Source organism: Loxodonta africana, chromosome 1, assembly GCF_030014295.1.
Source record: "Loxodonta africana isolate mLoxAfr1 chromosome 1, mLoxAfr1.hap2, whole genome shotgun sequence".
Taxonomy (NCBI): domain Eukaryota; kingdom Metazoa; phylum Chordata; class Mammalia; order Proboscidea; family Elephantidae; genus Loxodonta; species Loxodonta africana.
In genome coordinates, this window is record NC_087342.1 from 212,419,750 (window position 1) to 212,445,178 (window position 25,429).

General features: G+C 40.1%; 1 protein-coding gene across 4 annotated transcripts in view; it reads left to right on the top strand.

Moving 5' to 3' along the window:
• PHACTR2 (phosphatase and actin regulator 2) overlaps positions 1-25,429 on the top strand; it is a 341,627-nt gene that overhangs the window by 305,891 nt on the left and 10,307 nt on the right. Inside the window, exons 10-12 of one of the 4 annotated variants that reach the window (XM_064291660.1) lie at positions 2,633-2,770; positions 9,418-9,494; positions 12,231-16,621. In XM_064291660.1, the coding sequence (XP_064147730.1) occupies positions 2,633-2,770; positions 9,418-9,494; positions 12,231-12,270 (255 nt within the window). In that variant the 3' untranslated portion in view covers positions 12,271-16,621. Of the gene's footprint in view, positions 1-2,632; positions 2,771-9,417; positions 9,495-12,230; positions 16,628-25,429 lie in introns of those variants that run through there. The other 3 variants (XM_010588137.3, XM_023551977.2, XM_010588267.3) reach the window with 3 other exon arrangements.

Sequence of the window (25,429 nt, forward strand, 5' to 3'; positions counted from 1 at the left end):
ACGAAAAACTTGCCATTTTCCAGTGTTACTATTCAGTGCCATTAATTGCATTCACCATGTTGTGTAACTTTCACCGCTGTCTCTTTCCAAGTTTTTCTTCACCCTAGACAGAAACTCAGTACCCATTAGCAGTAATTCCCCATTGCCCGCTCCCCCAGCCCAAATTTAATTTTATAGCTTTAATTTTAAAGAATAGTTTTAAAAAGTGTTCATGCTTTCCATGTAGCCTTGGAAACATTAGGTAAGCATTGTATTACTACTGCAGATTCTGCCACTGTTCTGAGCAGAGCTAAGTGAGTAATTTATTAATTAAACTTGACATCTAGCCTGCCTGGTACAGTGCTACCCAAATTGACGAATGACTGTACCTCCAAAATGCAGAAAATTGTCCCCTCTCTTTTATGAAAATATAAATCTGATTCTATTGCCCTCACTTTTTTTCAGTGTTAAAACAATAATAGTTTTGAAAAATCAAGCACTATCAGAGTTTATATGGCATTATAAATCCTTGATTGGTAATTCTTCAGATATACCTATTGCCTTCCACACTTGGAAGAGGGCAGGGTGACTAAAATATGGCATCTGCAGTGAAGTGTGTTACCTGACCCACATTTGTCCGCAGCAAAGCATTCTGGGGTGGGTGGAGGAAACACTACTCTCCCATGGGAAAGTTATCGGGACTGCACTTTGAGAATTTTTGTTTGCTTCTCTGTTTGTTTTCAGGTCAAAGATCCTTAATTATTTTCTCAAAGCCCCTAAAAGTCAAACAATGATCAAGGTGTAACCTGAGTTTCCAAGGGCTGGCTCTTCTAGCACTCCATGGTCCTTGAGTTACCACTGCAGACAAGCAGTAGCTCCTTCCCATTGCTCCAGGCTCACCCCTGCCACACCTAGAGTTTGTCTGATCCAGTTAGGCTCCTCCAGTGAAAACTGAGTGTTGGTGAGGCAGCAGCCCCTTCCTTAACCTCTGCGCCCTTTTGCCTGTGCCACACAGAGCTCCCTGTCATAGATACAGGACAGCCTGTGAGCAAGCATTTCTGTGCTTCCTTATCCCCACCACCCCCAGAAAGGCAGCAGGAAACTAGCAATATAGATTGGATAGCAACTAAGAATATAATAGAAAAAAACTGGTTATTCTCTCCTTTGCCCATGGCCTGCCAGGGCTTGATGAAGATGGAAGGCGTTACAGTTGCCATGTCCCTTTTCAGGTCCTGGGCTCAAGGTGTCAGTTCAGGCCTTCTAATAGGTCTTGAATATTTTGATTATTAGAGCATTTACTTAGTTCATCTACTTATTTTACTTAGGAGGAATCTGAGACCCAGGAAAGGGGATGCTGTTGATCACGGATTATAGTCCAGTGTACCATCCTTGAGCCAGTGCAATAAGGAATAGCTCCAAAGAGACCACTAAGACGATGGGTTGTCTGGCTATATACAGAGTACATACAAGAGAGAAAAGATACTGAAAATGGTCCCTATAGGTGAAATAGCAGCACAAGGATACCTTTCTGAAAAATACTATGACATCTCCCAACTGAGAAATTCCACAAAGTGGTGAACCTCAATAGCAGAGTAGATAACACCTGTCAACCTCGGAGCCAGGTTTCTTTCGTGTCTCAGTACCATTTCTGTCTTCTTCTTGGACTTGAGAAGGTACAAAGAGAAGAAAGCAAATACACAAAGGGATTAATATTATTATAAATTTGAATTTGATAAAAACCACAAGGAGGAACCCAAGTTATTAGAAATGTCTTTAAGCTGACTTTAAGCAGTTCTGATCCCACTCAACTGCAGTTCTCCATTTGGGCAATGGAAAAGGCCTCTAGCAACTTTCCCTTCCTGGTGCCTGCATATCCACTTTTCTTGTCCAGGAGAAATGTCAGATCGGGGCCTGGGTCTTCCTTCTTAGAAGGAAGGCTATGCTGTAGACACACCCTTCACTGGACCATTTCTTTGTTGTTGGTGGTGCCATCTAGTCAATTTCAACTCATAGTGACCTCATGTGACAAAGTAAAACTGCCTTATAGGGCTTTCTAGGCTCTAATCTTTTAGGGAGCAGATTGCCAAGTCTTTCTTCCTTGGAGCCACTGGGTGGCTTTGAACCACCCACCTTTTGATTAGCAGCCAAATGCTTAACCATTGTGCCACCAGAGTTCCATTCCTTTGTTGTAACTTTGTGCATCTCCGAATATATAGGTTTAATATACTAGGAACAGAGATTTTTATTCTCACCTCTGAAAGTTTCAGGGCATTCGCCTTGGTAACTCCATCCTCAAACCAGCCATCCTATACTTGGATTACGATTGTGTCTGTGTCACTGTGTGTTCCCTGCGTCGGGGACGACAGGCCTTTATCACAGTGCCAGGCAAGGTGGGAAAATCGCATAATGCAGATGGTTGCCAGAGACTGTGACCTATCTAACAATGATGATTTTTATAGTCAGAAAAATTAGGGCACTTTGCTTTCTAGTTCTCATTAGAAATTCCCTAGATGCTGCTGCCTTTTTTTTTTTTTTTGTTACTTGAAAGTGACCTTATTTAACCATAACTTTGAAGTGTTCTCTATAGAAAACTTGCCACCCTGAGGCTGTAAATAGTTTGCTGAACTCCTCTTTTCTCTCTGCCCCCCTGCAGCTCAGCCTGAGACCCACGGTGGCAGAGCTACAAGCACGAAGGATCCTGCGGTTTAACGAGTATGTAGAAGTCACTGATTCCCCGGACTATGACCGGCGGGCAGACAAACCCTGGGCCAGGTTAACACCTGCAGACAAGGCAAGAATCACAATGGCTTTATTCATGATTTTATTGCTTTTCTAAAAGGTTCATAACACCCCCCCCCCACACACACACACACACTTAGTCACCCTAGGAGGCTAGATCTTACCAAATATTCCAGCAATTTTCTGCCTCTGATTACTTAAGCCACTTAAGTGATATATTTAGTAATATCAATATAGTTCTTTCACCTAAGTCTGAGAGAATACCAGGTTTTAGTTACTATGTAACCTATCTGCATTCAAATCTCAATATGGGGGGGGGTTACTGTAGCCATGATTTATCTTTCCCCTTAGAAAATTTCACTTATACAACTTATTATTTTAAAATGATATGTTAGTAGTAGAAAAGGTATTGATCTATTTCAGGACTGACACTCTTTTTGTGTAAAGGGCCAGAGAGTAAATACTTTGGGCTTACGTAGTTCAGCTCTGCCATTGTAGCTTGAAATCAGCCCTAGACAATACGCAAATAAATGACATGGCCGTATTCAAATAAAACTTATTTACAGAAATAGGCAGCGGGCTATATTTGGTCCAAGGGTCAGCTCATGGTTCAGTAAAACTAAACTATATAGAGGTTCCATCATGGAGAAAGACTATTACGAGTACTGTGGCTCCACAGCCAAAGGTTTATGACAGCCGTTTCTTTTTAAATTCTTCAGTATCCCAAATAATTATGTCTAATGTTTATCTCTAACCAAAATTTAGTACTAAATAAACTCTTGTACTACACTCAGTCTTAATGCACTCTGTACTGATGCCTTTTAATAGGCTTCATTCTGTAAAGCACCTACTATGTGTCAGACACAAACTAGAGCTGTATATTCAGAAATCATCAGCTCCTAAGTAGGAATAAGAAGACTGTCTTAGTTACCTTAGTTACCTAACAGAAACACCACAGGTAAATGGCTTTAACAAAGAGAAATTTATTCTCTTGCAGTTTAGGAGACTAGAAGTCCAAATTCAGGGTGCCAGCTCCAGGGGAAGGCATTCTGTCTCTCTGTCACCTCTGGGGGAAGGCCCTTGTCATCAATCTTTCCCTGGTTTAGGAGTTTCTCAGGATAGGGACCCTGGGTCCAAAAGATGGGCTCCACTCCCGGCGCTGCTTTGTTGGTGGTAGGAGGTCCCTCTCCTCTCTGCTCTATTCTCTCTTTTAGATCTCAAAAGAGATTGACTCAAGATACAACCTAATCCTGTAGATTGAGTCCTGCCTAATTAACATAACTGCCTCTAATTTTGCTTCATTAACATCATAGAGGTTAGGATTTATAACAGGATAATCACATCAAATCACAAAATGGTGAACCACCACTCAATACTGGGAATCATGGCCTAGCTAAGTTGACACACAGTTTTAGGGAACATAATTCAATCCATGACAATCACAGAGGAAAAAACGTTCTTAACAAGAATAGATGGGAAGGAGGCTGAGAGTAGCACACCCGTCATTCCCTGCTGCCCACCCCTCATGCACAGGTCTCTAGTAACCAGTCATGGGGTGTGAAAAACACATCTCCTCTGGGAGCCTCTTTCCAACTGATATGCACGGTAGCTAAGACCATTCAGTGTGGTTTATCCTAAGCACAAGTCTCAACCAGAAGCCCCCTCTTTTTCCATTTTCTACCTCTCAGTTCATTTTGAGTAGTTTCCCATTCTGTATCTACATTCCTTTCTGCACTTTCTCGTTTCTGTTAAATAGCAAGGGGCTTTATTTAGGATTCCATGTGGTACCTGATGCCCTACAAAGAAATACAAGGCTTTGGGTCAGATACGGTCTCTGTGGTGAGTGTTAACAATGGGTAATATTTCAACCCTAACCCTATCAGGCCTTATGTTATACATTCTTCTGGTATTTTTTTCAGTTGTGAAATATATCACATATGGCAAAGAATATATAAAACTAATGCACAGTTTAAATAATAAAAATAAAACACCTATCTTACTAATCCCTACCACCTAGAGGAAGTCTCTGGGTGTTGCAAACGGCTAATGTGTTCAGTGGCTAACCCAAAGATTAGAGGTTGGAATCTACCCAGAGACACCTTGGAAGAAAGGACTAGTGATCTATGTCCAAAAATCAGCCCTTGAAAACTCTATAGAGTACAGTTCTACTCTTGATACATGTGGGGTCGCCATGAGTCAGAATCAACTCAGTAGCAACTGGAACCATTTACCACCCAGGAGAACTTTACTGGAACAATACTAGTACCTCAGAAAGGCCCTGTGTGCTCCTCCTCAATTGTATTTTCCTCCCTTCTGCAAGGAGTAGCTGCCATCCCTATTTAAAAAAAAAAAAAAAAGTTTAACCACCGTCATATATATATATATCACTAAACAAATATATATGTATATTCCTTTGTTTTGTCTGTTTTGGAGCTTTCTGTAATTGGAATCATACAGCATTCTTCTGGGTGTTGCTTCATTCGACCAACACTAAAGAATCTGTATTGATGCACTAAGCTATGGTTTATTCCTTTTCACTGAAATGCAATATTTCATTGCATGAATAGGCTACAAAGTAATTATTCATTTAATTGGTGATGATCATTTAGTCACTTTCCAGGTTTGAGTTTTATAAGCAGCGTTCCTATGATGATTCTCATACATGTCTTCAGGCACGCCGGTACAAGAGTTTTTCTAGCATCTACTCTGTGTGATTCAACTGCTGAGTCTTGGGGAATATAAATATTCAGCTACCTACTCTAGGCAGTGTCAGCAGGTTTCCAGGTTGGTCCAGCAGACCCTCTCACCAGCAAGGATGAATGATTAACCACCCTCAGTTGGAAATGAAATTTCCCTCACTCTAGAAATACTCTTTCCTAACAGTTGTTCAATTGTTGGAAAGTAAAGCTTGTTCATCTCTAGCTGTAACAGAGAGGATTTTTCTTTTTAATTTCTTATCGAAACAAAATAGGCTTTTTGTGCAGCAGGGGAGGTGTGCTCAGTCAGGTTTTCTGCTACAGGGTGAGTTTCTCTCCATAGGTTATTTGAAGACACACAGCTTTTGTATCTTCCCTGCAGGTGGGACCCTGAGCCCCAGAGCTCAGCCAGAGACACTCCCTGCTCACATGTGAGGCTGCTGTTTATTTTCTCCCGATACTGTCTCCCATATTTCTCATGAGACTTTTTAAGATACAGAAGATAGCATTTTTAGAACTGGATTTTCAATTTTTTCTCCCCTAAAGGAAAAATAAAAAGAATAACTCTTTTTTAGATAGAAAAATATTGCATAATTTTTTCTATAGGAATTAGAAATAAACACAAGAATTTAAAATGCTATTGTCATTCTTTGGTAGATTTTTTAAATGAATATTGAATTTCTTTAACTGACTATAGTCACATCTATTTTATTTATTTAAAAAAAAAAGTCCTTATAATTTCATATCACATCCATTACCTATAACTGGCTGGTTGTAAGCTAACATAGAAATTATCTAAATTCGTGAAGTGTAAGAATCAGAATCAGAACAAAGCTGGTTCCTATGAGGTGGAAGTTAGGTATAGCTCTGCTCTCCAGTTTTTTTGCTATTTCTGACACCAGCCATCCCAACCTTCACCCCCTCCACAGCACTCTCCACTCCTCTGCTGGGTTCAATAATTCATAGCAGTGGCCACACAGAACTCACAGACCATGTTCACAGTTATATGGTTGATGTGGGATCAGGATCAACTTGGAAGTAACAGGGAACATCTCAAGATCAGGTCAGGAAACACATAGGCGAGGTTTGGAAGGCTTCCCTGAGGTGGAGAACACATTCCTCCCTTCTTCAGTACAGGACAGCTTCTAGCCAGGACAGCTGTTTCAGCTGCTCTCTACGGTGCTAGCAGGCCTCTCGGCCTGGCTAGCAGGCCCCCTCTTGGCTGTGTACACTCCCTTTTGGCCATGCATGGCCTCTCTGCTGTTAACTGGTCCAGCTCATAGCCAATGTAACAGCTTGTTGGGCCATGTAGGCCCTGTCAGCTCTTCAGCTCTGCCACCAGGCTTCTTCTGGACTACTCTGCCACCAGGCCCTTTTAGGGCCTCTCACTGTCTTCAGTGTTACAGCCCTTGATCCACATTACAACTCGTTTAGGAGGTTCCCCTCACAGGAACTTTGAGTCCAAATCACGTTCCGCCAGGCTCTTCTTGGCCTTGTGGTTCCCTCCTCCCCTCTCCAAATCTTTGTGGGGCGGGCCACTTACATAAGCAAACTCCCTATCAATTTCAAAGCATGACCCTCCCAACAGGACTGCAAACCAACCAATCCTACTAGTGAACTACAAAACTCTCAGTCTTTTTGGGTGGATTTTCAAGTGATTATTTGAATAGTAAATCAACCAGTCCCTGCCAGGTGTTTAAAATAGGCCAATCACAGGGCAGACTGCAGTCCAGGGCCAGACAAAAAGTATCAAATCATCAGGTTATTTACAGCTTACCCAGGAAATGTCCATCAGTCTGAGAAGTCCCCTGGACAAATGTAACAAATCCTATGGGGTAGAAAACAACATGGGAGTCCTCCTCCCCAAATTGCTTCTCCAAAGAACTAGAGCAAAGGCGACTCTTCCCAGCTTAGGGGAAAAAATTGCCCAAGATGTTTTTCCAAAGAACCAAGGGAAAAGACCAAATAAAGGAGCTCATTTCACCACACTGACTCATCATTTCTAATTACAAACTAGCACAACATGGTCCATATGCCTAACTGGCTCTCTAGGAAAAGATGTATGTGTATGTATATGGTCGTAAATGAATGGTAAGTTTTATTAACATAAAGGACACAATTTGGAGTCCCTGGGTGGTACAAATGATTAACACGTTCAGCTGCTAACTGAAATTCGAGTCCACCCAGAGACACCTCAGAAGAAAGGCCTGGCAATATTCTTCCAACAAATCAGCCATTGAAAACCCTATGGAACACAGTTCTGCTCTGACACACATGGGTTCGCCTTGAGTTGGAATCAACTCGACGGTGACTGGTTAGCACACAGTTTACAAGTAAAAATAAATATACAGTTCTCTATATTATAAATTTCATATCTCAATTAATTCTTACGGAATGCTTTCATTGATTTTTGCCAGAACCTTAGATCAGTAGTCAACCTACTGTTGAGAAAAAAGGATTTGCTTTATTTATGTTTGAGTCTCCTTCAGTAATATCTTCTTACACATAGACTCTCTATAAGTAAAAATGACATAATTGTTAGTCACAATCACAGACAAAAATTTAGTTTGTTTATTAAAAGCCTCATAATAATGACATTTTATCAAGGTTTTTTTAGTGTACAAAGCGCTTTCAAATGTTTTCTTACTTGATTCTCATAATAGTGTGAGGAATTATCATTCCCATTTTCCAGATGGGAAAACTGAGGTATTGGAGCGATAAATTGACTCACTGAGGGTGTCACCACTATTGAGGCATAGCTAAGACTAGAATCCAAGCCCTCTAACTGCAGTTGTACTACTTTTTGCTTCTTCTACTGAAACCTTACATTTGGAGGAGAAATATAAAATGAACATAGAGTTAGGCCTCTCCCTCTGCCAGGATCCAAATGAAAATACCTTTTTCAAGGAAGAATTTCTGATAGATGTTCATTGGTAATTGGTACAGTTAAACTTCACTATTTGGGCTCCTGGTACTAGGTAGTGGGTTTTTTGTTTTTTTATTGTGCTTTAGGTGAAAGTTTACAGCTCAACTTAATTTCTCATACAAAAATTTACACACATACTGTTTTGTGACATTAGTTGCAATCCCCACAATGTGATAGCACACTCCCTCTCCACCCCAGGCTCCCTGTGTCCCTTCAACCAGTTCCTATCCCTTCCTACCTTCTCATCCTGCCTCTGGACAGGAGCCGCCCATTTGGTTTCACGTATCTGATTGAACTAAAGAAGCACACTCTTCTCGAGTATTTAGGTAGCAGTTTTTACAGTGGGCAAAACAAAGTGTCCTCACTGGGGATATGACTTGTGAGACAAGCTGAGCACTGTGTCCCAGGGACACAGACCTGCAAACATTTCTCTGCTTGCTTCATTTTTTCCAAAAGTCAGTAAAAAAATTATTGCCATAGGTTCTCCATAGAAACTACAGGGGCTGAGGAATGTATCTGGGGGGAAGAGACAAAATGTGGCAAAGGATCTAAATATAAAGTTGAAAGATGCGTTGCGGAGAAGCTCGCGTGTCGCAGAGTGGCAGTTAGTCCTGGGAGAAAGCCAGGCCTCAGGGCTTTATCTCTTTTGCCTTTTCTAAAATTCATCATTTTCCAGCCACAAAGTAGATGTTCTTATCTCTCAGTGAAGTCACTCTCTGTGGTTTGTATTGTCATTCCATCTTTGACTGAAAAATCCATTTTGTATAGAGGTTACGGAGATGTTTTTAGAAGTACATTTTTTATGGGAGTAAAATGTTCCTTGTTTAAAAAAAAACTAGGAAATAAAGATAAACAAAAAGTTGAAATCAAAGACCATCCATGATTCTGGCACTATTGTTAACAGATAACTAAAGGTAATATTTTGATGAGTATCTCATCATACCTTTGCTTGGTAGAAGTTAGGAAGACTTCTCTCTCTACGGGACATTTCTTCAAAGGGTGTCTGCTTCATTCTTGCTGTATATGCAATATGTGACCTAAGTAATAGCTCTTTTTACCTACCTTTTTCCTATTTAGGCAGCAATAAGGAAAGAACTAAATGAATTTAAAAGCACAGAAATGGAAGTTCACGAAGAGAGTCGACAGTTTACAAGGTAGGTAGACATTACACAATTTAGAGTAAAACCATTCTGCCTCTCCCACATTCGTCCTGGTTTGCTTTACTGATAACCTAAGAGTCAGCGGAGCAGTTTTAAAGATACAACTAGATTATGAATTTCTAGGCTTACATAATTAACTCAGCCGTTTTAAGAAAACTAAAAATAATCACCCTTGAATAAATTCCTAAAATTAAATTTTTTTTTCTTTCAAAGAATTCTGAGTCATTTTTAAAGAGCTGTATTTTTGTTCCTTTGCCATCACTTCTTAGCTTCATTTTCTGGGCCAGAAGACAAGCATCAACATCATTTATTCTGCTCTTGAACAGATTCCACTGAAGTTTACGCCCAAGATGGGACTGGTGAGACTCAGTGTGGGCACTTATGTGTCTGCTTTGGGCTCACAGTGGACATGCCTTAGAAAGGATAGGAACTCAATTTTCAGAAACAGAATTAAAAAAAAAATCCATTGCCGTCTAGTCAATTCCGACCCAAAGCAACCCTATTGGACAGAGTAGAACTGCTCTACAGGGTTTCCAAGGAGAATCTGATAGATTCAAACTGCTGACCTTTTGGTTAGCGGCCATAGCTCTTAACCACCACGTCACCAGGGTTTCCAACTTAGAAAAGGAATCCAGTTTTTATCAGCACCTCATTAAATTGCTATAATCCTACCATTTTTCCTCCCAACAGCCTTCACTTACTCAGGCTATTAAAACTGGAAGGGATCTTAGTAGTCACATAGTCTGATCCCTACACCCTACAGGCATTGATCTGTTTATTGATATCTCACAGGTTTACATGCTTTGCTTTCTAAAAATTTTCATGCAAATCAAATCTTTAAAAATGGAATTGTGGTAAACCCTATAAGGACAGATGATTACATGAGGAATACCACAGTAATTCTTTTTGGAAATGTCCCCCACAGGGACCCCTGTATCTGTAGTGGTGCCTGTGGGTGGTGGTGCTCTGTGCTAAACAAGTATCAGCAGAGCTTGCAGACTAAGATAGACTAGGAAGGAAAGCCTGGCAATCTACTTCCAAAAATCAGCCAGTGAAAACCCTACAGATCACAACGGTCTGAATCACAACCAATCATGGTGAAGACGCAGGACTGGGGAGAGTCTTCATCAGTTGTGCACGGGGTCTCTGTGAGTTGGGGCAACTGAACAGCAGCGAGCAACATGTTTCAAGAGAGTAATTTCACTGTATTTTTTCCCAAATCAATAGTTACCCCAATGCGATCTATTTTCCCCTGGATATGAAATTCAACTTTAAATGTACATGTGGGTCAGTTTCTACATTTTTTATTATATTCTAATGAGCTGTTTGCCTGTCTCTGAACCATGTCACACTGTTTATTTAGAATAGATTTGTAGTACATTTTTATATCTGTTGGAGCATTTTTTTTACCTTCAAAATTCTGTTGGCTATTTTTCTATATTTACTTCTTTAAAAGAAACTTAGAATATGCTTGTTATGTTCCAAGAGATATTCTGTTGATATGTTGATTGTTTAAGTAAATACTAATAGAAATAAGAAAGAACTGCATTTTATGAGAAAATATTACGTCCTTGTTTTGGGGGGTTTGTTTTTGGTAAAAGTTAATATCAAAGATAAACTCTAAAAAAATTTTCCAAAAATATATTGATTAACAAGAACTCTTTAAAATTTCTTTCCAGATAAGGAAAAAATTAAATATTCCCAGCAGTAAGATAAATACATCTTGCTTAAGTATTCATAAAGATTTGGCAGTAAAGCAAGGGTCTACTGCTGTTTTTCCATTAATTTATATTACATCATGAGAGTTATGTTCCAGCAGGGAAATATTTTGGCTCTGAGATTTATGAAAATCATGCTGGTGATTTTTAAAATTGTTTTCAATATTCCTTTTAAGAGGAAAGAAAGTTTTGGTAAATACAGCTGTTTCTAATCAAAATAATACAAAAATATGATAGTGTTTTGCATATAGAAAATTGCTAGGATAGAAGATGGTGGTGCCCTTCCCACCAGCTGCCCTGGGAGGGAATAAACATGCAATGAATCATTACCTGGCTCTACAAATACAACCTAGATCCAGAGCAGCCCTCCTTTCCTCTTATCAGAGCCAGACATTATCTCCCTATACCAAGTAAGCTTTCCCTTCAAAACCTAAATGTATTAACTCCTTGTGGATTTGGGGTGGTTGATTATTGGGTTGAAATAGCTTCGTTCTCTCTCCACGGGCACCACTTTATCCAGAGGTAGTCTCCCACCGAGTGATGTATTAGTGAGCGTTAGAAAGATTCCCATAGATAGCTTCCTCTGCTTCTATATCTCTAGAGAGAGATGCAAAAACCTGGTAGCATTGGCTGCCTCTGGGGAGGGGAACTGGGTGGCTGGGGGAAGGCACGGGAGGGATACCTTTCTCTACTCACCCCTTTGAACCTTTTGAATTTTTGAAACGTAAGAATTTATTACCTAGTCATAAACAAACATATAAAAAAAAAAATAAGGAATTCATTGCCTAAGTCCTCATTTCTATAGATGAGAATTCCATCGTGGCGACCTCTCTTGAATAATATGCTGGTGCTAATATTAATTATGACACCCCTGGTTTTTGTGTGTGGAAAAGGCACCTCTGGTACCTCCATCATGGATCACATTCTGTGAGATGTTTGATCTGTAGTGGTGAAGAATTGTGGAAATCCACTCTTTCATCTAATTCATCTAGTTTCTCCCATTATGTCCTAGATCGCATTCTGGAATTGGAATGCATTCTGGGGCCATGTAACAAGGGCAAGAACAAGTGGCCCCCACACGGCTTCGTCCTGGGACCTGATAGACAACAAGCTCTAACTTCAGTTCCTCAGAATACTTGCTGCTCCTCTAGCCGCATTCTATATTTTCCCCCTAGGAGCTGGTCACCCAGTCTACTATTTCAAACCCAAAAGTCTGTTTGGAGGATGCTATATTACTAAACAGAGTCATTGCATTCTGGAAGAACACCACCATGGCAAACAAAAGCCACTTCTCTTGCTGTAATAAATGGAATGTCTAAAATTTTAAATCATTCTCTAAATCACAAACACAAATTTCATGAAAGATCAAATTTTAATTCAAAACTAAACTTTAAAATGGTTACAGCTGAGTAGTAAGATTATGGATAATTATGATCTTTTTGGTATTTTTCTCTGTTTTACAAATTTTTTAAGTATTAACATGTATCAGATTATAATCAAAGGGAAATACTACTTTTAAACAATAAACTTTGAACTTCGTAAATAATAACATACTTCAGAGTGCAGCAAGTACTTTCATACATGTATTATTTTATTAGCTTTAAATTATTTGCTTATTATATTAAGAGATATAATGGAATATTCATGGAGTCATTGAATTGAAGCCCTTAAATTAAAAATGGGCCTCATGAGATCACTGGCATAATATTAAGTGGAAAAATTAGGATACTGGATAAATTGTATGTATTTTAAAAAGAAGTTGCCATCAAGTCAACTCCAGCTCATGACAACCCCATGTGTGTTACAGCAGAACTGTGCTCCGTAGGGTTTTCAGTGGCCATTTTTCAGAAGTAGATTGCCAGGCCTTTCTTCTAAGGCATCTCTGGATGGACTCAAATTTCTAGTCTTTTGGTTAATAGCCAAGTGCACTCACCATTTGCAGCACACTACAGTGGTATATTTTACTTAAAATTTCAGATGCATAGAAAAAAAAGATTAGTAGTAGAAAGTAACATCAAAACCCCTTAGTGGTTGTGTGGTAAGAATCAGCATGAATCCAATCCCTAAAATGTGGACATTGATCCAGTCCTCACAGTCCCACTTCTCCAACCTTGTCGCCAGTCAGCCCCAAGGCATGCTCCCTCTCTGACCCTAGCCACCAGAAGCTAGGTGAGCACGCACGTGTTAAAAGACACCACTCTTCAGACTGCCAAATAGGCAGATGCCAGCCACAAGTTTGGGGCACCCACACAACACCCCAACCTTCTGACCTGCTGGCCACAAATTCAGAGCTGGTTGCCCCCAACCCCTTTAGGGTGCCAGCCTCGAGCTCAGGAGTCCACATGACTCCCTTCCTTTCTGACCTGGTGGCTCCTACTGACCCTTTGGGTTCGATAATTTGCTGGAATGACTCACAGAATTCATGGAGAGTATACCATAATTATGACTACAGATTTATTATAGCCCAAAGGATACAAATTGAAGAGATGTCTGGGATAAGATCTGGGAGGGTTCCCAACATGAAGTCTCCAGGTCCCAAGGGACACATTACTATCCCAACAGGCAAGAGCAAATGTTCTTGACAACCAGGAAGCCATCTGAGACTTAGTATTCAGGGCTAGTAGATATCAACCTCCCAGGTGAGTGTTTTCTGGTCTAGCCAGCCCCCATGCACCAGCGTAAATTCTCAGGTGTGGTCTGGAAGTCCGAGACCAAGGCACCTCTTACTCTGAGGGTTATTTCTCTGGAGCCAAGGACAAAGACCACCTTACTTAGAGTAAAGCTATGTCCTTTACCCTACAGTGGTTTTATTATAGAATGAGGTTATAGATATTTTTTTTCCTTCTGTCTACTTTTTAAATCTTTTAATATGGTTATATTGCTCTGTGTGTGTATGTGTTTTAAAAAAAGGCATCTCATGCTATACTATCTTAAGATATCATTATCTTATGTGGATTTACAGATAAGGTGAACCATTTTCAGCTTCTAGGTATACTTCTCAAAATGTGACATGGCAGGAACTATACCTGGGAGTGCAATAAAAATTAATTAAGGGCATGCTCCACTGAGGAATGAGAAGGCTGCTTTGGCAGAGATGCTCTCTGTCCCGGTTGCTCCATTTACCTTCTACCTGGATAGAAACTAAAAAGATTTGCAAACTGCCGTTATTAGGCATCAGAGTTGAAAGCATGGCTCAGCGTGTGGAATAATAAGAGCGTGGTCTGAGGATGATCTGACCTCTCAGGTGGAACAAGGAGCAGCATCTAGGAGATGGCTGGCAGCCACACAGAGCTTCTTTATCTGTTTAATACAAGCGCATGTGCTGTGACAATTAAATGCTTTTAAATAAAAGGGAAATGAATTCTTCAGGATTCATATATATGACAAACAGGGAAATAGAGGAAAGTATTATTTGCATTTGTGAGTAATTTTATATTATCAGGATGGATTTTCAGGAAGATAAGCACATTAAAATATATATATATGTGTGTGTGTGTATATATATATATATATATATATATATATAGTGGAGGAACCATCTTTATGGAGAACATTATCTTTACCTGAATTCCAAGACTTAAAAATAGCATCCACTCCCTCTCAACAGTATGAAAATAACAAAAAATACATTATAATTTTTCAAAGAGGAGGGAAATATAGATAACTTCACATATGAGTCTGGGGAAAATTCTGAAAAGAGGTGGACGAAAAGCCTAAGTATCCTTAGGGCGCACTGAACCTATTTATTGCTCCATCAACTTGAAGCCTAAAGCCCGAACTGTCATTCTGTCACATAGGCAAACTTCTCAGGAGATAAAACTGAACTTCTCATATTTTAAAGTGAATGCAAACCACTGGGTAGCAACATACTTAAAGAATAATTTGCGTGTTCTCTACCTTTAATCATAAAATTTTAGAGCTGAATTTAAAGATAAGATGCAGAATATAAGCAGGATATAAATGTCATTTTTTGATTGGCTAGTGCAAGAAAATAGATGAGTTTTCCCCAGATCTGGGCAGTCCATATGAAGAGTGGTTACATTTCTGATCCCAATCTTAGTCAGCATATTATTGCATTCACCTTATTAGCTGGTTGCCTTCTCTTAGCCGTCCTTTAAAGCTGTGCTGGTGGCCTGTGGCCTTCCAGTACAGTCTACACTGTGGCACTCAGTCTCTGATGCAATCCATGGGCAGATAGTGGCTATAAGAAAAAAAAAAAAAATCATGTAATGCCCTTGCTAATGTTTGGAAATAAAAGTAAGATCCTTTTCAGGAAAATTCTGAGATTTAGATTAACCCATCTGGGCCACTGACTACTGGCCTTGTTGTCCAACCCAGTTTTTAATTTACCTTCTTCATCCCATAGACATTGCTGATGGGAAGTAAAAACCTCTCATGTCAGGTTTCCCCAACCTTGTGGTTTGAATCCAGGACCAAATGATAGACATCTGAAGATTAGCGTGTGAAGGGCATTGTGGAATGTTGGGCATCCAGGAAATTGGGAGAGGGCTAAATGATGGCTAAATTGGATGGGTTTCACTTAAATCCCAAAAGAACGGAACCTACGCAAGAGAGACCTTCGTAGCTTATGATGTGAGGCTCCTGAAGGTACAATATATTTGTGTTGTCCGCGCTCCCTGGGGACATGTGGACAATACTAGTGTGTCCTGCACAGAAGGACACGATGCTGCCAGCTTCAGTCGCAGGACCTCACTGGCATTGTGTGTCTAGTAATCATGAGAACTTGTGTTGAGCCCATTCTCATTCAGCCCCTTTTGTGGCAAAAGGCAGATATTTTTAAGCCAACTGTAGCAATAAAGTGTTGCCTGGGAATGTGGAACAGGATTTTTCTCAGGTGAAAACTGATCAAAACTGACATATATAGAAATCTAACTGATCACATCTTCCATTCCATTCTACCCAGAAGTTACTAAAAAAAAGAAAAAGAAAAACCCTTTGCGTGACAGTATAAATGAAGACATGAGTTTTGATCTAGGTAATGCAGGTTAGGGGTGCATACTTACCAGCTTTCTGCCTTGAGCAAAGACTTAGCATCCCTGTGCCTCAGTTTCCGCATCTGTAAAAAGAAGATACAGGAGTACCTACCCCATGGAATTGTTTTGAGGATTAAGTGAAGTAATCACTTGGACTTGTGCCAGGTATACAGTAAACATTAATAAACGTTAGCTGTCATTATTATTATCGTAGCTGCCTCTCTTGTTTTATGTGAAAAGTTTGATTTAAGAAATTTTCAGCTACTCTTTGGAAATATTTTTATAGAATTTCCATTTTTTATTTTCCTTCACGTTTTGATCAACTCTTTCTACAAAGCATTTTGGAATGTCCTATTAGATGGGTTATCGCATATTAGTAGACATTTAATTTTTTTTTTTTTTTTTATGATTGGAGTGGAGCCCTGGTGGTGCGGTGGTTAAGAGCTCGTCTGCTAAGCAAAAGGTCGGCAGTTCAAATCCACCAGGTGCTCCTTGGAAACCCTATGCAGGTGGTTCTGTTCTGTCCTATAGGGTTGCTGTGAGTTGGAACTGACAGCACCTAACAACATCAACGTGATTGGAACCTTCTGTTGAGATTTACTTATAGAAAGAGTTATCAAATCGTTTGCTCTGTGGCCTTATATATATATTCAGTTATTTATGCATTCAGCAAATATTTATTGAACACATATAGTGATCCAGACCATTCCAGACACTGGGAAATTAATGGAGAACAAATCAGATAATGCCCTCCTGTCACATGGTTTATGTTCTTGTGAGGAAGACAAGCTATTAACAAGTAAACAAGTAAACAAACATGATAGTATCGGACAGTACTACATAGTATAAGGAGCTTTGGTGGCACAACGGTTAAGTGCTCAGCTGTTAACTAAAAGGTTGGCATTTCAAACCCACCCAACGGCTCCACCAGAGAACAATGTGGTGATCTCCTCCCATAAAGACTGCAGCCAAGAAAACCCTGTGGGGCAATTCTACTCTGTCGTATGGGATTGCTGTAAGTCAGAATCAACTCAACGGCACCCAACAACAGCTAAGTACTATGAAGAAAATGTAACAGGATGGTATGGTAGAGGTCATGGTGGAGTAGGATGGCCAGGAAAGGGGTCTTTTAAGGAAATAATATTCTGTAATTTAAGTATAAGAAGGAACCATCAATACATTTTTGGGGAGGAGAAGAACATTCTACCCCTAAAGAGCGTGACCTAGTGCAGAGGGAAGAGCTAGCTCAAAGAGCCTGAGATGGGAGATTTTTTGCGTGATCAGGGAATAGAAAGAAGGTGCAAAGTGGCTAAAACATAGTAATATTGTATCTGTTTAACAGTGTAGAGCATGGACGTTCACACAGCTACCCAAAGTTATGATCAGGGGCAGAGTTAAGAATTGAACTCAAAGCAGACACATTTCTATCTCAGTCACGCCATGTTTGCCAATTTTGGAAAACTTGGTCTATCTATGATTCGGAATCGACTTGACGGCACTGGGTTTGGTTTGGTTTTTGGTGGTCTATTTTATTTTTACTTTTAATTTGGGAAGTCAGACATACAGAAGTAATGTAATGAACCCCATGTAGCCATCATGCAGCTTCCCAGTTATCAACTTACAGCCAATCTTGTTTCATCTATTTTTACATCTCTAACTTTTCACTTTTTGGTGCTTCATTTCAATACAGCAACATTTATTAAGTACTACCATGTGCCCGATACTGTGTTTTGTGAGTATGTAGAAGTGAATAAGGATAATTGGTTCCTCAGCTGCTCATGACCTAATAACAGAGGTACACCTATACAAAGATTATATAATATCATAACTGGTATAAACAAAATGTTACAAGAACACGGAAAAAAGAGAGTAATGCTTCACCAAGAGGTGGAAAGAAGAAAAGTGGGGAGGGCCCACAGAGTAAGATTGTACAAGGTGCAGGTAGGAGGAAATGATAACGGTAGAAGAAGGAGCATGAGCACAAAAGTGGATGGCATTTTGGGGGCAAACGACTAGAATTTAGAGCATTTTGGGAGTAGTGATAAAGATATAGCTGGGTGTGTAGGTTGGGCTATACCCTGAAAGGCCTTAATTGCCCGACTAAGAAATTTAAATTTTATCCTGTAGGGAATGGGAAAACATAAAATGATTTTAGCAAAGGACTGGAGCGATCAGAACAGTATTTTATATAATAATGCTAGTTGATGGTGAGGAGCAGAATATTTGATGGAGAGAGCCTGGGACAGGGAAACCAATTAGGAGGCTGGTTTACTAGGGTAGGTGAACATATAAATTATAAAAGACAGACCAAAATGCCAAATAGAGTTGCATATAATGTGGAATCCCAGAGGAAGGCTGAAGAGATGGATCAGATAAAGCTTTATGGAGAAAATGGCTTTTGACCTTGAATTGAAAATGAAACATGGTTGGAAAAGAAAAGGGAGAATTGAATTGTAGCTCCAGGAAGAGCATGTTCAAAAGCACCAAGCAAAACCAAAACCGTTGCCATCGAGTCAATTATGACTCATAGCTACCCTATAGGACAAAGTAGAACTGCCCCATAGGGTTTCCAAGGAGCGCCTGGTGGATTTGAGCTGCTGACCTCTTTCGGTTAGCAAACATAGCTCTTAACCACTATACCACCAGGGTTTCTGTTCAAAAGCACGGGGTTACAAAAATGCATGTAGTGTTCAGAAGCTAGCAGGCTATTAGACAGTAGTGCCAGCAAAAGATGGCAGAGGGTTTTAATTAATTCAAAGGCAGGTGTTCAAGGAAGGTCTTGGTACCTAATGGGCTATGAATGGTGAAGGAAAGAAATAAGTTGCAAATCTGAGATTTCTAGATTAACAACATATTTTTTCACTTTTTATTGTTATTGAGAGTATGCATAGCAAAACATACACTAATTCAACAATTTCTACATGTACAATTCAGTGACATTGATTATATTCCTCAAGTTATGCAACCTTTCTTGCCCTCCTTTTCTGAATTATTCTGCCCCCATTAACATGAACTCACTGCCCTCTAAGCTTTGTATCTTACCTTTCACATTACTGTTCTGTTTGATCCCATATAAAGCACAACATTCTTTACTAAATAAGCCAATTTATTGTTAGTTCAAAGAAGATTTCAGGAAATATTTTTGGTTTAAGGTTTAAAGATTATCTCAGGACAACAGTTTGGGGAATTCATCCAGCCTTAGTGGCTCCAGAAAGTCTGAGTTCCGTGAGAATATGGAATTCTGTCTCACATTTTCTCCCTTTTGATCAGGATTCATCTACAGGATCTGATCAAAATGCACATTAACAGTATTTTATTTTTTTTATAATTTTGTGCTTTAAGTGAAAGTTTACAAATCAAGTCAGTCTCTCACACAAAAACTTATATACACCTTGCTACATATTCCCAATTACTCTCCTCCTAATGAGACAGCCCACTCTCTCCCTCTACTCTTTTCGTGTCCATTCTGCCAGCCTCTAACCCCCTCTATCCTCTCATCTCGCCTCCAGGCAGGAGATGCCAACATAGTCTCAAGTTTCCACCTGATACAAGACCCTCACTCCTCACCAGCATCCCTCTCCAGCCCATTGTCCAGTCCAATCCATCTCTTAAGAGCTGGCTTCGGGAATGTTTCCTGTCCTGGGCCAACAGAAGGCCTGGGGGCCATGACCACCGGGGTCCTTCTAGTACTTAGATGTCCCCTGAAACCATGGTCCCCAAACCCTTGTCCCTGCTACACTGGCCTTCAAAGCATTCAGTTTATTCAGGAAATTTCGTTGCTTTTGGTTTGGTCCAGTTGCGGTGACCTCCCCTATATTGTGTGTTCTCTTTCCCTTCATCTAAAGCAGTTTTTATCTACTATCTAATTAGTGAATATCCCTCTCCCACCCTCCCTCCCCCCATCTCGTAACCACAAAAGAATATTTTCTTCTCAGTTTAAACTCTTTCTCAAGTTCTTATAATAGTGGTCTTTTCTGCTGAGTCTCTACTTTTATCTTGTATTTTATTTTGATGAGTAGGGTAGTTTGTCTCCTTTGTGGTTACCTTATTATTTACCCCTATTTTTATAAATTTAAACCTAACTTTTATTTCTGTGTATTGCCGTATCTTCCTCTCCATATGGAAGGTGTATGATTACATTTCTTAGTCCCCCTTTATTATTTTAATATTGTCTGATTTTATATAATAACATCGCTGTTACAATGGTTTGAGCTTTTTTTTTTTTTTTTTAAATAATCTTGCTTTGTTTTTTGGGGTTTCCCAGTCTGGGTTGACTTCTGGTTGCTCTGCCCAGTATTCTAGTCTTGGGTTGATACCTGATATTATTGATTTTCTAACCAAACAAATCTCTTTAGTATTTCTTGTAGTTTTGGTTTGATTTTTACAAATTCCCTAAACTTGTGTTTATCTGGAAATGTCTTAATTTCGTCTTCATATTTAAGAGACAGTTTTGCTGGATATATGATTCTTGGCATGCATTTTTTTCCTTCAATTTTTTAAATATGTTATCCCATTGCCTTCTTGCCTGCATGGTTTCTGCTGAGTAGTCCGAGCTTATTCTTATTGGCTTTCCATTATAGGTGACTTTTCGTTTATCCCTTGATGCTCTTATAATTCTCTCTTTATCTTTGCTTTTGGCAAGTTTGATTATAATATGCCTTGGAAGCCCCCAGCCTGATACCTGACCCATGGATTTGGTACTTGCCAGCCTCCACACCCCCACATGTCTGTCAGTTTGTCGTACTGTGGGGGCTTCTGTGTTCCTGTGATGCTGGAAGCTCTGCCACTGGTATCCAGATACCAGCAGGGTCACCCATGAAGGACAGGTTTCAGCTGAGCTTCCAGACTAAGACTAGGAAGAAGGACCCGGCAGTCTACGTCTGAAAAGAATTAGCCAGTGAAAACCTTATGAACAGCAGTGGAACATTGTCTGATTATAATGCTGGAAGATGAGCCCCCCAGGTTGGAAGGCACTCAAAAGATGACTGGGGAAGAGCTGCCTCCTCAAAGTAGAGTTGACCTTAATGACGTGGATAGAGTAAAGCTTTCAGGACTGTCATTTGCTGATACGGCACGACTCAAAATGTGAAGAAACAGCTGCAAACATCCATTAATAATCAGAACCTGGAATGTACGAAGTATGAATCTAGGAAAATTTGAAATCATCAAAAATGAAGTGGAACACATAAACATCAATATCCTAGGCATTAGTGAGCTGAAATGGACTGGTATTGGCCATTTTGAATCAGACAATCATATAGTCTACCATGCTGGGAATGACAACTTGAAGAGGAATGGTGTTGCATTCATCGTCAAAAAGAATGTTTCAAGATCTATCCTGAAATACAACGCTCTCAGTGATAGGATAATATCCATACACCTACAAGGAAGACCAGTTAATATGACTATTATTCAAATTTATGTACCAACCACTAGGACCAAAGACGAAGAAATAGATTTTTATCAGCTGCTGCAGTCTGAAATTGATCGAACATGCAGTCAAGATGCATTGATAATTACTGGCAATTGGAATGCGAAAGTTGGAAACAAAGAAGAAGGATCAGTAGTTGGAAAATATGGCCTTGGTAATAGAAATAATGCCAGATATCGAATGATAGAATATTGCAAGATCAACGACTTTTTCATTGCAAATACATTCTTTCACCAACATAAACGGTGACTATACACATGGACCTCGCCAGATGGAACACACAGAAATCAAATTGACTACATCTGTGGAAAGAGACGATGGAAAAGCTCAATATCATCAGTCAGAACAAGGCCAGGGGCCGACTGTGGAACAGACCGTCAATTGCTCATATGCAAGCTCAAGGTGAAACTGAAGAAAATCAGAGCAAGTCCATGAGAGCCAAAATATGACCTTGAGTATACCCCGCCTGAATTTAGAGACCATCTGAAGAACAGATTTGACGCATTGAATACTAGTAACCGCAGACCAGACGAGTTGTGGAATGACGTCATCCATGAAGAAAGCAAGAGGTCACTGAAAAGCCAGGAAAGAAAGAAAAGACCAAGATGGATGTCAGAGGAGACTCTGAAACTTGCTCATGAGTGTTGAGCAGCTAAAGCAAAAGGAAGAATTGATGAAGTAAAAGAACTGAACAGACGATTTCAAAGGGCCTCTCCAGAAGACAAAGTAAAGTATTATAATGACATGTGCAAACAGCTGGAGATGGAAAACCAAAAGGGAAGAACATGCTCAGTGTTTCTCAAGCTTAAAGAACTGAAGAAAAAATTCAAGCCTCAAGTTGCAATAGTGAAGGATTCCATGGGGAAAATATTAAACAATGCAGGAAGCATCAAAAGAAGATGGAAGGAATACACAGAGTCATTATACCAAAAAGAATTAGTTGATATTCAACCATTTCAAGAGGTGGCATATGATCAGGAACCGATGGTACTAAAGGAAGAAGTCCAAGCTGCTCTGAAGGCCCTGGTGAAAAACAAGGCTCCAGGAATTGATGGAATATCAATTGAGACGTTTCAACAAACAGATGCAGCACTGGAGGTGCTCACTCGTCTATGCCAAGAAATATGGAAGACAGCTTTCTGGCCAACTGACTGGAAGAGATACACATTTATGCCTATTCCCAAGAAAGGTGATCCGACCAAATGTGGAAATTATTGAACAATATCATTAATATTACACGCAAGCAAAATTTTGCTGAAGATCATTCAAAAACGGCTGCAGCAGTATATCGACAGGGGACTGCCAGAAATTCAGGCTGGTTTCAGAAGAGGACGTGGAACTAGGGATATCATTGCTGATGTCAGATGGATCCTGGCTGAAAGCAGAGAATACCAGAAGGATGTTTACCTGTGTTTTATTGACTATGCAAAGGCATTTGACTGTGTGGATCCTAACAAACTATGGATAACACTGCGAAGAATGTGAATTCCAGAACACTTAATTGTGCTTATGAGGAACCTTTACATAGATGAAGAGGCAGTTGTTTGGACAGAACAAGGGGATACTGATTGTTTTAAAGTTAGGAAGGGTGTGCGTCAGGGTTGTTGTATTTTTTCACCATACCTATTTAATCTGTATGCTGAACAAATAATACGAGAAGCTGGACTGTATGATGAAGAACAGGGCATCAGGATTGGAGGAAGGCTCATTAAAAACATGCGTTATGCAGATGACACAACTTTGCTTGCTGAATGTGAAGAGGACTTGAAGTACTTACTAATGAAGATCAAAGACCACAGCCTTCAGTACGGATTACACCTCAACATAAAGAAAACAAAAATCCTCACAACTGGATCAATGAGCAATGTCATGATAAATGGAGATAAGATTGAAGTTGTCAAGGATGTCATTTTACTCGGATCCACAATCAACAGCCATGGAAGCAGCAGTCAAGAAATCAAAAGACGCATTGCATTGGGCAAATCTGCTGCAAAGGACCTCTTCAACGTGTTGAAGAGCAAAGATGTCAGCCTGAAGACTAAGGTGCGCCTGACCCAAGCCATGGTATTTTCAGTCACATCATATGCATGTGAAAGCTGGACAGTGAATAAGGAAGACCAAAGAAGAGTTGACGCCTTTGAATTGTGGCGTTGGGGAAGAATATTGAAAATACCATGGACTGCCAAAAGAACAAACAAATCTGTCCTGGAAGAAGTGCGGCCAGAATGCTCCTTAGAGGCAAGGATGGCGAGACTGGGTCTTACACACTTTGGACATGTTGTCAGGAGGGATCAGTCCCTGGAGAAGGACATCATGCTTGGCAGAGTACAGGATCAGTGGAAAAGAGGAAGACCCTCAACGAGGTGGATTGACACAGTGGCTGCAACAATGAGCTCAAGCATAACAACGATTGTAAGGATGGCACAGGACCAGGCAGTGTTTCGTTCTGTTGAGCATAGGGTCACTATGAGTTGGAACCGACTCAATGGCACCCGACAACAACATGTCTTGGTGACTTTTAAGATCTACCTTATGTGGAGTTTGATGAGCATCATGGATGGATACCTTCTCATCTCACACGATATCAGGGAAGTTTTCTGCCAACAAATCTTCAACAATTCTCTCTGTATTTTCTGTTATCTCTCCCTGTTCTGGTACTCCAATCACTCGTACGTTATTTCTCTTGATAGAGTCCTACATGATTCTTAAGGTTTCTTCATTTTTTTTTTAATTCTTTTGTCTGATTTTTCTTCAAATATATTAGTGCCAAGTGATTTATCTTCGAGTTCAGAAATTCTAGCTTCTACTTGCTCAATTCTGCTCCTCTGACTTACTATTGAGTTGTCTACTTCTGTAATTTTATTGTTAATCTTCTGAATTTCTGATTTTCTGTCTGTGGATTTTTCCAGCTTATTAAGCTTTTCATTATTTTCCTGAATAATCTTTCTAATTTCTTCAGTTGCTTTATCTGTGTGTTCCTTGGCTTGTTCTGCATATTGCCTCATTTCCTCCCTGATGTCTTGAAGGGTCCTGTATATTAAACTTCTATATTCTGGCTCTGGTAATTTGAGGAATGCACTTTCATCTAGAAGATCCCTGGATTCTTTGTTTTGAGAGCCTGTTGAGGTGATCGTGGTCTGTTTCTTTATGTGACTTGATATTGACTGTTGTCTCCAAGCCATCTGTAAGTTATTATATTAGTTTATGCTTGCTTACTGTGTCATAGCTTCTTGCTTTGTTTTGTTTTGGTATACCCCAATGGGTTGCTTGAGTGAGCTAGCTTGATTATTTTTGCCTTTGGAGCTCTGACGTTCTGTCCCCACATGGCTAGAGCTGTTATCCAGTATATCAGTCTAAGGAGTCCATTCCGTTTTCTTGTATGAATTCAGCTCAGGTTTTCAGGTAGTTGTTCATCAGGTGTGTGGTGCAGGCTCTGTCCTAGAGTCTTAGAGGGGCAGGGGTGATTGGCGTATATACTGTTATCTGATTGCAGCAGGGGGACATGCTCTGAACAAGGCAGGGGGTTGAGAACTGACCCCCGATTGTCTCCGAGGAAAGCACGTCCCTGTTCCCTAGAACGTGCAGGTGGGTGGGTTCTGCAGACAGACCATAGGTGCCTAAAGTTTTTGGTTGTAAGGACTGGGAGATACCAGTTATCTTTGGACCCCTGTTGCGGGTAGCTGGGTGACCTGAGCGGAGCTACCAGTCCTTACGTCCCTGATGTGGGTAGGTGAGGACCTTGTTTAATAGGCAAAGCAATGTCAGACATCAAACACCCACCTCTCC